General features: G+C 39.9%; 1 protein-coding gene across 8 annotated transcripts in view; it reads right to left on the reverse strand.

Annotated features, from left to right (window-relative positions):
• Positions 1–14,288, reverse strand: part of SYCP1 (synaptonemal complex protein 1) — a 62,059-nt gene extending 47,771 nt beyond the window's left edge. The window contains exons 1-10 of one of the 8 annotated variants that reach the window (XM_081194682.1): positions 14,159–14,288; positions 10,748–10,862; positions 9,910–9,988; positions 9,481–9,515; positions 8,361–8,525; positions 7,439–7,506; positions 5,566–5,639; positions 5,063–5,121; positions 3,693–3,762; positions 1,400–1,473 (exon numbers count right to left, since the gene is read on the reverse strand). In XM_081194682.1, the coding sequence (XP_081050808.1) occupies positions 1,400–1,473; positions 3,693–3,762; positions 5,063–5,121; positions 5,566–5,639; positions 7,439–7,506; positions 8,361–8,525; positions 9,481–9,515; positions 9,910–9,988; positions 10,748–10,855 (732 nt within the window). In that variant the 5' untranslated portion in view covers positions 10,856–10,862; positions 14,159–14,288. Of the gene's footprint in view, positions 1–1,399; positions 1,474–3,692; positions 3,763–5,062; positions 5,122–5,565; positions 5,640–7,438; positions 7,507–8,360; positions 8,526–9,480; positions 9,516–9,909; positions 9,989–10,747; positions 10,863–13,395; positions 13,426–13,855; positions 13,971–14,023; positions 14,048–14,131 lie in introns of those variants that run through there. The other 7 variants (XM_081194687.1, XM_081194683.1, XM_081194686.1 and 4 more) reach the window with 7 other exon arrangements.
• Between the last annotated feature and the right edge of the window lie 654 nt (positions 14,289–14,942).

The raw sequence follows: 14,942 nt of genomic DNA on the forward strand, positions 1-14,942 counted from the left end.
AGACCCAACTGATTGGCAAAAAGAAGAAAATGTAAAGTAGACAGCACTGAGGTGTGCAAAGTCCAGCACCCTGAAGCAGATACAAATTGGCCGTTCCTGGTTCTCAGATTGATCATTTGATGGAGGAGGGCATTAAAACACCCACCATCAGTTGATCTACTAAAGGGAAGTCTTCTTTCTGCACATAACTGTTAGTCTCTTTCTGCACAAAACTGCTCCATTTTGGGGAAGCCTTGCTCCTCTTTTCTCATGCTTTCTGAGAAGTTTTGCTTGTAGGCTTTTCCCTGCTTTTGCACACACTGTACGAACCTGCTCTTCATGCCTAGCTGACCACATCTACAGAACCTGATTGTTACATTGTTTCATGCTATGATCAATCATTAGTAACAGACATCCTAAGCTCATGGAAAACAAACTGTACCTGCTCTCCATGCCTAGCTGACCACATCTACAGAACTTGATTGTTATATTGTTTGTGCCATATTAATCTCTAGTTACAATTCAATTAGGAGGCTTCATGCCTGTCTAGTTCCAGCTTCGATTCCCAGCTTTTACTCCATCGATGATAAATGATCACACGTAATCCCCACCTCTCACATGTAATTCCCACCTTATGCTTATGTATCAACCAATCAGTGACAAGCACACCTGCGGCAATGCTTGTAATATTCAATAAAAGAGGCTCTCAGGGTCCGCCCAGACAGACGCCTCATGTTACACCTGCCTCTCTCGTCTCCTGTGATTTTTCATTCCTACAATCTACATGGATCAGCTGAGGAGGTTGAGCTATATGCCTCTGTGTGAGTGAGTGAGTGAGTGAGTGAGTGAGTGAGTGAGTGAGTGTACATATTCAAGAATGTGGCATGGTCACACCGTTAGAGTAGAAAACCCCCCAAATAGCTCAATGAAGACTGAGGAATGCTGAATAACTGTTGTGGCAGGGGGGTGGGGGGAGAGAGATGTAAAACCAGGTATAAAACTGCATCAGATGTGAAACTGCAAGATTTTGCTGCATGTTCCACTTATTGGTCTTATTTTTTACAAAATGTAACTCATGTGACTACCAAACACATTCACTCTTATAAAAAGGCAGGATTAAGACATCCCACCGACTGCCTGAGGCCACAGCTAATTAAAAGCCAACAGCCTGGCAAAAAAGAAATGTTCTGGCCTGGCACCTAAAGGTAGATAATGATGGCACCAGGTGTGCCTCCCCACAAAAACATTCAGTAAGTGGGAAGCCACCACTAAGAAGGCCCTTTCTTGTGCTGACACCCTCCCTCTGAGGAGTCACATGAAAAAGGGCCTTGGATTATGAATACAGAGTCTTGGTTGGTTCATGTGGGGTCTTGTTAATAACTAACATAATGTTATTAATCTCAGTAACAATAAAACAAACCTGTTTTTCCATTGCATCCATCTCTCTTTTGTGGACTTTTTCAAGTTGTCCTATTTTTTCTGCTTCTTCTTTTACTTCCAAAATAAAAATCATGGATATTTTTAGTAACTACATGACAATAAACATACTAAAAGAGGAAGATGATTCACACATATATATATATATCACTCATTTATATGTTCACACATCCTGCTAAACCAATTATGGAGAACCTGTTTCAGCTTCAAAGCTACATTCACTCATGGCAACTTTTCAGGAATCACATACCAGTGGCTGATGGGCCAGAAGCAAAAGTGAACAGATCAATAAATGTTGTTTGTTTGTTTTTTTGCTTTGTACAGTAGGCTGTTCTACACAGATTCACTCATCCCTCTCTATCTTTCAATCAAGAGGCATTATCAGAGGTCAGCTAGTCTCAAAACACTCAATGAGAGTATAAAGCAGGATGAGTGGGAGAGTGGGTGTGGCTCAGGAGGGATGTGGGTCAACCAAGGGCCAGATAGAGAGCTGTGAACTACCATCATTTGGCTACAATGCCTGAGGTTTCTCACCCCTATGTTAAATTATAGTTTAGCACCACGTGTATGACCCAGAATGAGTTGCAGCATGAATCTAGCTGGTGCGCTCTCCTTGGCTTGCTTTTGTTTTAAACAAACCATAATTAATGTTAACCAGAGTTTGTTGTTTCAGATGATGCAGGATAGGAGATGGGGGTACATAAGTAGTGTGAGTATGTAAGTGCAAGATTGCTGCAGATAATTCTGGCTTGTGCACATCATGCTCAGCTCCGCCCTGCTGACTCCCCACCCCAGAAACAGCCCACTTTGAGGTCTGCACTTGCAGAGTCAGGTAAAGTTTAGCAGAGGTAGATGGAATAACACTTCCTAATTTCAGGGATTGGGATTGTTCTGGCCATAAAAGAACAGGAAAAAGGGGGGAGAAACCAGTCCAGTTCAGAAATAAAAACATAGAAGAAGGCACATTCAATAAACACAAAAAGTTGAGCAACTTGACAGCTACCCTTTTCTAATTCCTTTGACTGAAGAGTACTTGAACACTGTAGTTGACAAGAACAAGAAAACTTGGGTGTCTGGTGTACCTGCATTCTAAAACAACATGGCAGGAAGGAATAATTCCTGACACAGCACATGGTTTTGGCATGCATAATGCTCCCCACTAGGAATTTCATGTTACAGAAAATTCTATTATCATCAGCAACAAGTATGAAACACAAGCATTTCCACTGAGTTTGCTTCTTGTGCTTTTATAATAATAGAAAGCCAAACAGGGAATCATAATTGGAAGTCTTAAAATGATTCTTAAAAACTAATTTAAAACATTTTTACCTCTCTCATTCAATTATTTAAGGTGGCTTACAAACATGGCAGTTGTATAGAATGAAATGAGAAAATAGGTAAAAATTTCATTTATATCTTTTTCTCAACCCTTTCAAACATAAGATTCCTGCAACACCAGATCAAAGCCCTGTCTAGCCTAGCATCCTGTTCCCCACAGTACACAACCAGGTGCCTATGAGAAGTCCATAAGCAAAATGTATTGTTCCCTAGTAATGGGTGTACACAGACACGCTGCCTCTTAGAGGTCGCATTTAACTAGTAATCATTAGTAACCAATGGTAAATATATCAAATTCCATTTTAAAGCTAAATCAGTGGCCATCACCACATATTGGCGTAATTCCACAATCCTTAAATAGCCTTTTTCTACTGTATAACAATGGATCTTGATGTAATGTGATATGGCCTGGTTGTGGACCTGTAAAAAGGATCATCTAGGTTCATCTAGTTCAGTTTTCTCTATAGTGCCTGGCAGCAGCTCTCCAGGGATTCAGACAGAAGTATTTCCCAGCCCTACCAGGAAATGCCAAGGATCGAACTTGGGATCTTCTGTATGCAGAGAAGTTACTGTACCACTGAGCTTCAACCAGCCTGTGAGGAGTTGCATGTGGGGCACCACTGCTCTCCAGGCTTCCCAAAACAGTGGATCACTGGCGTTTACTGAAGGAAGGGTGAGGTGCAGGGAGTTTGGTACAGTGTGTGGCAGTGTTGTTGTGTGCCAAGCTCCCTGTACCTTGCATCTCCTCTCTCTCTCTCAATAAACACCTGCAACCTTCCATGTTGGGAAGCCAGGACAGCAACTGTGAACTACCCGTGCTGCCTTATTAGCTACTACTGATTTCATCTAGGCTCTACCCTTATCCCAGGCTTCTCCCACCTGTAACCACTTTTCTCAAATAATTACACAAATGCCATAAATTTAAAAAAGATTCTCACATTTAAAAACCATTTCCAATCTGGAGTTTTCTGCTTGTACACGAAGTTCCTCAAAGGCATGTATCATTCTCTAACAGATGTAAAGAAACAATTAGTAACAACAAACTTCCTATAATGCCAGAGAATATATGCTGAATTTATTTTTAAAATATTTAAAATTCACACCAATTGAGTAGGAAATGGGGGGGAGGGGGTTGGCATTGCATGTGACATCATGATGTCATGTCCAGGCGTTTCACAGCAGCTTGTTTTCCATGGCCAGCAGCGCTAGCAGCTCCTCCTCCTGCTGCTGCTGCTGCCATGGCCCAGGGGCTGCTTCCCCTCTGCAGCAGCAGCAGGAGGAGCCACTGCAAACCACTGCAGCTGCACTTCCGCATTGGTTTTGGTGTCCAGCAGGTCTGTTAGTAGCCCAGCATTCCTTATGGCATTAGTAGTGGCATGGGAGGCATTGCGCTGGCAGCCTGGTGGGCCTTGTGTTAGCAGTGGTAGCCACTGCACATCCAGATGCTACAGAATTTTGAGGGGGCCCAGCCCTCTCTTTGAAAATTGGGGGGGTCAAAGCCCCCCACCCCGAGGGAGCCCCTGACACCAATAGTCATTCACTCAACGGTTAGAACAATCCCTTGATATAAATATTTTTTCTTAAGACATTAAAGAGTACCTACTAATTGAAAGCATTGCTGGATCATCTTTAAAAAGGTAGGTGGATAGTGTGGTTTTCGAGGGGAGAGGCAACAGATGAGTGAGGAGGGAATAACCCACTCCCCATCTTGCTTTTCTGCCAAACACAGCAAACACACATCTACCCTAGCTGGAGGAAAATGTAAGGGAATAACAAGTGACAGGAAGAATAAGGGCTAAGTGCTCTCCCCACCACCACCACTTGCCACCTCTCACAGATCATGCACTCTAACCACCTTTTAAATGGTTAGTGGAGACCAAGATTCCCAGATCTGTCTACTATCTAATATTTAATTCATCCCTGAGTTAATGAAATAAACAGTTGCACATCATTACCTTATTGATAATAAGTAATTCCAAACCTATGGAAAATTGCTCTCAGCAACTGCACATAAATATTAAAAAACAGTGCTGATACTTGTAGGATCTCAGGCAATATAATACCTGTAAACCGAAGACCTAATCCTTGAAGGATGCTATCAGCTGAATCCTGGGTTAACCACAGCTCACACCTCTCCTTTTTAAAAGGTGTTTTTTTCTATATTTCATTTTTTCAAAGGAAAATGAAACTATGAGAGGCAAGAGTTTGGAGGAAAAAGGAACTGAAAGCAGGTGTGCACCATCACAGAGGACACCAGGGTGCTGTGTGTGTATATATAATGCTACTATAAAATATGTGTCTTTTTTACCTCTGTGTTATTATTAAGATCCACATACATCTGTCTGGTTTCCTCTTGTTCATGTTCATCTAAAACAAAATTAACAATATAAAAGATTAAGTATTTATTTTAATATGTAAAAAAAATCAGAGATAAAGTAATAAGAATAGCAATGACCTGTTATTCTACTAAAACTCCTGAACTCTAGTGAGTCTTTAGAGACAAGTTGTTTTGCAACTAAGGAGTCACAACTCAGAATGCCTTTCTAGTACTCCCATCATATGGAATTGCTCTTCAGTTCATCCCAACAAAATAATGCTCTCCTACTTGTTTTTAAGGATGCGAAGGAACATCTGGAGTTTAAAAATCAGCATCTTGAACTCCTGTTTGTAAGACTATAAGCTGTTGCTTTTCCTGCAGAATTGACTAGCAAAGCAGTTCCCAGTGTAAGGCTAACATGGGAAAGGAGGTTATAAACAGTCTATGAGAATCTTTGCGGGGGGGGGTGCAAACACTTTTTAAGAGATATTTACATTTGTTAGACTTCTCCATCGATTGCATGCACTTTTCTTTGAGCAAATTGCACAAATGTCTTGTAGCACTGTTTCTGGGGAGAAAAACAGTTATATCAGCATTATATCGCTAGTATTATTTGTGTCCATTTATGCTTTAATGAAAATTTGAAATCCTGTGAAATCTGTATCACCCAGGCTAATAAGGGGAGGGGGGAAATAGTAAAAAAACCAACCAAGATGTCACCCAGTAGACACACCCAATAGACAAACAGCTACAAAGAAACCACAACATTTCCTTATGCACAAGCTGTCATGAGGTACAGATGGGTTGCTTGCCTGGAGAAACCTAGCAACTAGGAGAAGGGTTCAAATTGTGCTACAAAACACTGTCTCCATGTAATTTATATAACACTGAGTTCAATACATATGCAGCACTGTCTTTATAAATAAAGCCAGCACTTTGCTTGAACAAGGGAAAGTGGCAAGGAAAAATATAATATATAGAAAGGAGAATTTGATGTGGCATTCATCTTGCTTCAGGCCAAGGGAGCTGGCATTTGTCCAGACAGCTTTCCAGGTCATGTGGCCAGCATGACTGAACCGCATCTGGTGCAACGGAACACTGTGACAGAAACCAGAGCGCACATAAATGCCATTTACCTTCCGCCACAGCGGGACCTATTTATCTACTTGCACTGGTGTGCTTTCAAACTGCTAGGTTAGCTGTAGCTGGGACAGAGCAACAGGAGCTCACCCTGTCACACAGATTCAAACTGCTGACCTTCTGATCAGTAAGCCCAAGAGGCTCAGTGGTTTACACCATAGTGCCACCCGTGTCCCGCTTAGAAAGCACATAAAGTGCTAAGAAATATCTCCTAGTAAGGCATTTGTAATTTGATGGAACATGGAATCTGTCAGTTGCAAAGGCTGCCCTTATGGCAAAGGGACAAACTGATCAAAAGGAAACACAGTAATACATGGGTCTCAAACAGCAAAAGGCAATTAATTTACATGAGATGATTGAAACACATAAAATTCTTCACTTGAAGAACAGAAAGCCACAATAGAAGCTCTTTGTGCTTGCATTTGAGCAGGCCCCTCTTCCTCCAGAACACATACAGTCAGGTGGGAGGGAGACAGCCATTGAGTCTGGCCAGTATGTGGTTGAACAGGCTCCACCATATATCAGGCTGTCCACTGATCAACAGCAGCTGGTTTTGCCACAGTCCACCCCACAACTGTGCTGAGAAATGGCTGCTTCTATGGTCAAGTTGGATGGGTGAACTGCAGAAGCCATTGTGGAACTATTATTGGTCATATTCAGCAGGACCACTGAAGTCACACTAGCCATGTTGCCTGCCACTCTCCCATCACCCACTGTTATGGACAAAGTACAAGAGGAGTTGTAATACTCCGATGATATCTAGCACTGCAGCACACTGAGCTTCTTAGAAACCTTGCCCAAGGTTTCAAGCCAAAAGTCACTGATTGCCAAGGAGAAAGGCCCTCTCCACCTGAAAACAACCAGGAAGGGAAGAAATAAGGAGGGGAGGAGCACACAGAAATGCAGTTGTGAAAAGCGGTGTTTTTTAAAACACACTAAAGAAGACACAGAAGAATAGTAAAAAAAAAAAAAAGCAAACAAAGTATGGCAAAAACATGCAGGTTTTGATTACTTTTTGTGACTTTATGAGCCAGTGTGGTACCGAGGACAGAAGAACAACCTGAAAAACTCGTGAGTCCTAGATAGGAATAGTTCTCCTTTTATAAAAGATAAAGGTTTATCTCACAGATCTCTCATGTCAATGAGTGTAATTAGAAGGGGTTATTAATTGCCTCATACTATAGCATAAACAAATGATTACAAAATTATTATCCTAACATTACTTACTCTTTTAGAAGATCTTTATTTTCATGCATTACATCTTCCAGTTTTAAGCTTAGTTTTTCATTTTCAAACTAAATTTATAAAACAAAGATATAAAAAGCATGTTTTTGCCTGGGTGAACTAATAAGTATCACTTTCAAAGGGGAAAAAATGTCAGTTTCCCAAAATACATATTTATTAGACTTGGGTATTACTGCATATATTACATCACAAACTACATGTGCATTGTAAATGCTTGAAATGAAAGTAAGCTTGAAAGTCACAAAATTCCGGCAAGATCCCATGATTTTCATACGTAACCTGTCCAGTACATGTTTTAATTTTACTAATCTTTAGTAAAATTACCCAAGCAAGAAGTAATCTGTAAGCAAGTAGGTCATCCTTAATAATATATGCAATATGATCAGTGGCGTAGCGTGGGTTGTCAGCACCCAGGGCAAGGCAAGTAATTTGCGCCCCCTAACCCGTGGATTTGCGCCCCCTAACCCTAACCCCCAGATGTTGCGCCCGGTGCGGCCAGCCCCCCCTGCACCCCCCACGCTACGTCACTGAATATGATACTGTACAAATGGACTCCACTTCTTCCTGCAAAATCATGTACAACACCTTTCCCTCAGCTCATGACAGGCATTGGGGAGAAGAGAGGAGGGCAGGACAATGTCAGCACACATTAACAATCCTAACCCCCACCCGCAGGGCTTTGCAGAATGGTGGAGCCACAATCACATTTACAGCCTGGCCACTCACAGCAGCCACAGCAGACTAGTGGGCAGGACAATAAGGTCTGATCCCTGAACCAGCTTGAGGCTGGCTATGACAATCCCTCCATGTGCAGGCATTGCTGGGATGGACTGTGCCCTAATTTTTTTAAAGCATTTTATTCTTATCTTAAAATTATATATTTAAAAATGTTAAAAACACTCGCCTGTAACTCTTGAATAGCTTTACGTAGTGCTTCTATAATCTTTCTGTTTTCTTGCAATTTTCTTTCCTTTTCCTTTAATTCATATTCTGTAGTGACTTTCCATCTCTTGATCTTTTCAGCTTCTTTGTAAAGCCTTGAATAAAGCTCATTCATTGTCTCCATGTTCTATAAAGGCAGGTTTAATAATTTATTATATAATGTTTAATTAAAATGTTTTTAATGAAATGCCTTTTCATTTAAATTTTGATACCCACATTAGCCATTAAATAAAAACTTTTCCTTGTGTGCACTAAGGACAGTATGAAATATACAATTTAGTAATGTGACAGTGACTGAAATTTTATTTATTTAAAACATTTCTATACTGCCTTTTATGAAAACATCTTAAGTCAGTTTAGAATAAAGTCCCTTAAAAATACAACAATGATAAAAATAAGTCAAGTTACCACAAAATGAACTAAAAAGTTATGACAATTAGTTGGTATCAAGAACCAGCAACGGCCTCTGTGAACAGGAATGTTTTAGAATGTTTAGATAACATGCTAAACAACATAGTTAGTTAAACAACATAGAGGATAAAATTTAACCCTGAGGTTCCATGGGACTGAAAAGCACTCCCCAAGCATCATCCTTTGGAAATGTACATCTAAGTAGGACCAGAACCACTACAAAGCAGTACCACCCACTCCTAACTTGGACAGCCACTCCAGAAGGATACCACAGTCAATGGTATCAAAAACCATGGAAAGTTCAATGAGAATTAACAAGGACACATTTCCCCTGTCTCTCTCACCCAACAGAAGTCATCATACATACTAAGGCAGTTTCTGTGCCAGAACAGGACCTAAACCCCGATTGAAATGGATCTATAAAATCAGTTTCTTTCAACAGTGAAAGAACAGAGTGAACAAGAGCCTCTTAGGGTGTTGATGCTGTAAACCCCTCCATCATAGGCTCAGGTTGTATATATGTGTAAATAAACCATATAGCCTAAAGAACCACAGTCTCTGCTGTGTCTCCTTTCAAAATGGAAACTCTGACCCTGGGTGAGCAACTGGAACCCCTGGAATCTTGCACCACTCAGAGATATGGGTGGCGTGCAACAGTATATTTAACTCACCTCCATTTCTAGCTCAGGCACAGGTTTTACAGGTTCTGGAAATACAACATTTAATGTCTGATTATTTAATAATAAATATGCATAATTATAAGTTACAAACATTATAATAACAATATAACTGAATAACAGTGTTAATTCCTAAATTGCTATGTGTTAGTCTTATTAATAAGTGTATATGAATACAAACATCATAGGCTACAAATGGAATACAGAATATATTGGATTCTGACTTACCAAAAAATAATAGAAAGCAAATGAACGACATATATAACAAAATACAATTTTAATACAAACAACACAACTTTAAATACTGCAGAAGTTCTCAGAGATGACGCCAGCACAAACTTGGTCTAGTTCTAATGGTTACTTCACTTTTCAAGGTCTACCATTCCATCTTCTTTAATATTTATTTTAATGTTTTAATCTTACCTATGACTTCTATATGTTTTGACATACTTTTCATCCCAAAAGGCAAGTTATAATCATCTTCAGTTCCCTTGCTAAAATCCTGGAAAAATAAAACATTATAGAAATAATAATACCTTTTAATGGACATGCTCATCTCCAATCATTAACAGATTACTTGGAAATGCAATATGCTAAAATCAGTAGGACTTACTGCCAAGTTATGAAATCAGGTTAAGCTGTCATTAAAACTAATTCTAATTTAAGGGTATTACGGTCTTAGAAAATATATTCATACTGGGCAATTTCATAACTTCAAGCACTCCACTCCAAAAGGCTAAGAGTAGGTTATGTAGACGTGGGCAAAGATCAACTCAGATATTTTAATGAGGAAGTAGAACATACGGGAAACTAGGAATTAATAATAATAATAATAATAATAATAATAATAATAATAATAATAATAATAATAATTTTATTATTTGTACCCCGCCCATCTGACTGGGTTGCCCCAGTCACTCTGGGGCAAACCATAAGTGCAAGTGGAACATACTAGGATATAGGATCATAAACACATAGACACGAATAAACACAGGAAGCCGTATTATAATAGTGTCAGATTATTTGTCCATGTAGCCCAACATTGTCTAGAATGAGCTGAGTGTCTACTTTTGATTTTCATATGAATGGCATTTTCCTTTGGTTTTGTAGTTTCAAATTTCAAAACTTTGGAATGTTGAATTTTGAGTTATCAATGTTTAAGTGTGCATAAACGGAAATACAGGTAATCTTTACTTTTTAAAACACTGGTCAGCTTTTGTAAACTTGCTATATATATTTTAAAGTAACAGTTTTTATTTACCTGAAAACATCGTCCATCTCGTTTGCTTGTCTGTGGTTTGACTGCAGATACTTGGGTATTATTCAGTATTGGTGGTACAAACAATTTAAAAGATTTCTCCTGTTCCATTTTCTGTCTAAAAGACACAAGAATTAAACTCTCAAAATAACACTAGCAATACTAAATTCATGATAAAATGTACTCAATATGTTGCATTATTTTCAATCCCTTTCTATGTTCTGCAGAACAATATAATTTATCATGCTATTAATCCTTACAGTAGCCCTGTCAAGTAGACTAGTATTGCAATATTGAAAATGGAGAATTATTGATTTATTGGATTTCCCAAGTTAAACAGAAAATAACAGAAAAATAATTCCAACGTTGTCATTTGTGCATTATTAGGCCAACACCAACCAAAATATCACAAAACGGTGTATATGCTTTCAAACTCTCCTAAAGTCTTTATTCTTTGTTCCTTCTTTCCTGTAGCCCTTGGTGCAACCTGAAAGCTGCATAGTGCTTAAGAAGCCTCCTTTTAATGTTTCCTAACTCCTTCCACATTCCATCTGAAGACTGATGAGATGCAGACTCAATCACTTCCATAGCCAACTTTTTTTCTCCCACCCACTCTGCTTTATTTATAATTGGTTTATTTATAATTGTAATTATTTATAAATTTTCTATACCACCATCTGAAGCATAGGAGCCAACTCCTAGGGGCCAATCCAACTTTGCCCGCCACCCCCCCCAATTGAGCTCCCCCCCAATTGAACAGCATTGCCATTCAAAAGGTGTAATTGCACGTCATAGAATCATAGAATCATAGAATCATAGAGTTGGAAGAGACCACAAGGGCCATCGAGTCCAACCCCCTGCCAAGCAGGAAACACCATCAGAGCACTCCTGACATATGGTTGTCAAGCCTCTGCTTAAAGACCTCCAAAGTAGGAGACTCCACCACACTCCTTGGCAGCAAATTCCACTGTCGAACAGCTCTTACTGTCAGGAAGTTCTTCCTAATGTTTAGGTGGAATCTTCTTTCTTGTAGTTTGGATCCATTGCTCCGTGTCCGCTTCTCTGGAGCAGCAGAAAACAACCTTTCTCCCTCCTCTATGTGACATCCTTTTATATATTTGAACATGGCTATCATATCACCCCTTAACCTTCTCTTCTCCAGGCTAAACATGCCCAGCTCCCTTAGCCGTTCCTCATAAGGCATCGTTTCCAGGCCTTTGACCATTTTGGTTGCCCTCCTCTGGACACGTTCCAGTTTGTCAGTGTCCTTCTTGAATTGTGGTGCCCAGAACTGGACACAGTACTCCAGGTGTGGTCTGACCAGAGCAGAATACAGTGGCACTATTACTTCCCTTGATCTAGATGCTATACTCCTATTGATGCAGCCCAGAATTGCATTGGCTTTTTTAGCTGCCGCGTCACACTGTTGGCTCATGTCAAGTTTGTGGTCAACCAAGACTCCTAGATCCTTTTCACATGTACTGCTCTCAAGCCAGGTGTCACCCATCTTGTATTTGTGCCTCTCATTTTTTTTGCCCAAGTGCAATACTTTACATTTCTCCCTGTTAAAATTCATTTTGTTTGTTTTTGCCCAGTTCTCTAATCTGTCAAGGTCGTTTTGAAGTGTGATCCTGTCCTCTGGGGTGTTAGCCACCCCTCCCAGTTTGGTGTCATCTGCAAATTTGATCAGGATGCCCTTGAGTCCATCATCCAAGTCGTTGATAAAGATGTTAAATAAGACCGGGCCCAAGACAGAACCCTGTGGGTTCATCATGTGACTGATTATGCAATGTGGGGCTTGCCTCCTCCCTCCCCAATAAAACTGGCACCCCTGATCCAAAACTATCACAGGGTAGTTTACAATATAAAAACACAAAAATGCATACTGTAATAACAAACAAAACCAATACAGTTTAAAATGCCATAGATTGTTTAAATGTGTAAATGATTAATAGTTCTGGGGAACTCAAAAGCTTGTAATGCACACTATTTTGTGATATTTTGATTGGGCTAATCAAGGTGTTTCCCTAATATGGATTTTGGAAATTTTCTTGTAGGCCAACATAGATATATTTACTTTTTGTAAAATTATATACTTTGTGTTTGGAAAACAAGCCTTTTGTAATACTTATAAACTTTTTATTGTGACAAGTTGTATCAATTGATAGTGTTCATCATTCTCTATTAGAATATTGTAGATCTACTGAATTCAACATACAGCTCTGTGCAACAATCCAGCACTATTACACTGTATATGAGAATTTAAAATGCATTCCTTGTGAATGATGAACAGAAATATGAAAACAGTTGGGCATAATAATATTTTGCCATAGTACCTCTATCTGAACCAAACAGTTGAAAATTTAAAAATATGACTGCTTCCAAAAAACCTATTTGTTGAGCATTCATCCTAATTTTGTGCCACCAGTTTAGAACATTGTCAAATCAAGTGTTATCCCACACTTTTCAGTACATTTTCCAATGATTTTCCTTAGCACAAAAAACAAATATTTGTGGGAAGTAGATTTGCTGTGCAAGACTTCCCAATCAACACTAATTGTGTGATATGAATTTGCAGGTAGGTGGTTGAATTCTACCAGAAAATAGTGAGTCTGAAACTTTTGAACTTTTATGGTGGAAGTGCTTCAAACCTCTGTGAAAGCCATCTTTTCCATCAATTTCCATTCATCTTTTCCATCAAACCTTTTGCATATAACCTCTTGGTCCCCACATAATGTTGTAGCCTAAATGGCTCTTAAAGAACTCCATACCATATTTCCAGTTTACCAGTCTCCATCACTCCCTTCTTTGGTCTCCCTAACGTTATCTAGTTTGTGAAGCAACATGTACATGGACAGTGATAAACCATGAGATACTTCTACAGCAATTATATGTGACTTGTGAATCTTGCTGATGAAATCAGACTCAATTTTAAAGTTTTATATTCCAATTACTGTTGCAAGAAATGCAAAAAAAGAAGAAGAAAAGATTCAAATACAGTAACACAGTTGAGAGTCATATGAAGCAGCGCTTTCCCACACAGGACACTTTCTTGCATTTCCCATGAGCAAACTACAGTAGCTAATAGATACATTTCACAATTCTTCCTACCACCTCATTACCAACATTCACGCTTGTACACAAATAGTGCAGGCGCTCCCCCCTTTTTTTTCATTTTGCAAAAACGACAGCAGCGCTGACTGCATCACGTTTTGCTGCCTGAAACTGCGAGTCAGGCGCGCAGATCTAAGAGGTGTTGCCCTCTCCCTTCAGACGCACCAACTGACGCGAATGTGGGAGCTAAGACTGAGGGGGAAAGCGAGAGTGCTATAGGCTGAGAAAACGAAGTGGAAGGACAGATATATATTTATATTTGTGTGTATGTACCTTCTATGTATATGTGTGTGTATATACCTTAACGCCTCAAACGGCTGTAGGAGTATACAGTACAAAGGAAAAGAAAAGGCGGGAAAAGAGCCCGGTAGCGGCCGTGTGCAAAGGCGCGTGCGGGCGGGTCGGCGGTTTACTTTAACGTGTCCTCTTCCCTCCCTCGAGGGGGCTCCATCAGGATTCCACGGCGTGAGCTGCCCCCTTCAGGGGGCGCGGGGGGGGGAGCGGGATAAATTCCGCGATGAATTCGGCCCCTTGGGAAGGGGAACCACGTGCTTGGCCGGAACTTTGCTCCCCTGGGCTGCTGGCTTCGCGCGCGCGCCGCCGCTTTCATTTGACCACATCCAGGGCCGGATTTAGGTTTGATGAGGCCCTAAGCTCCTGAAGGTAATAGGGCCCTTTATACGTCCAGCTGTCCTTTGTCAACAACAAATTGTCGCCGTTTTTTGTGTTGAATATATGGTAATTTATGGACCTAATAGGTATCTAAAGCCATTTGCACATAACAGAATATGCATTTTATCAAAGCAATTGTCAAACTGAAATACAATTAAGAAGTATACTAATTGTTGTTTTTGTTTAGTCGTGTCCAACTCTTTGTTACCCCATGGACCAGAGCACGCCAGGCACTCCTGTCTTCAAGTATTTTAATAGTGAAATACAATTAAGAAGTATATTAATAGTGAAATAATTATTAAGATCTAACTTAAAATGATTGGGGGCCCATTACTTACATCATAGGAGCCTACACAACACAAAACACTGTTGCTGTATGTAGGTTGTATTTTATTTGTTTTTTATCTTATGT

The sequence above is a fragment of the Podarcis bocagei genome (assembly GCF_964188305.1).
Source record: "Podarcis bocagei genome assembly, chromosome: 5".
NCBI lineage: Eukaryota > Metazoa > Chordata > Lepidosauria > Squamata > Lacertidae > Podarcis > Podarcis bocagei.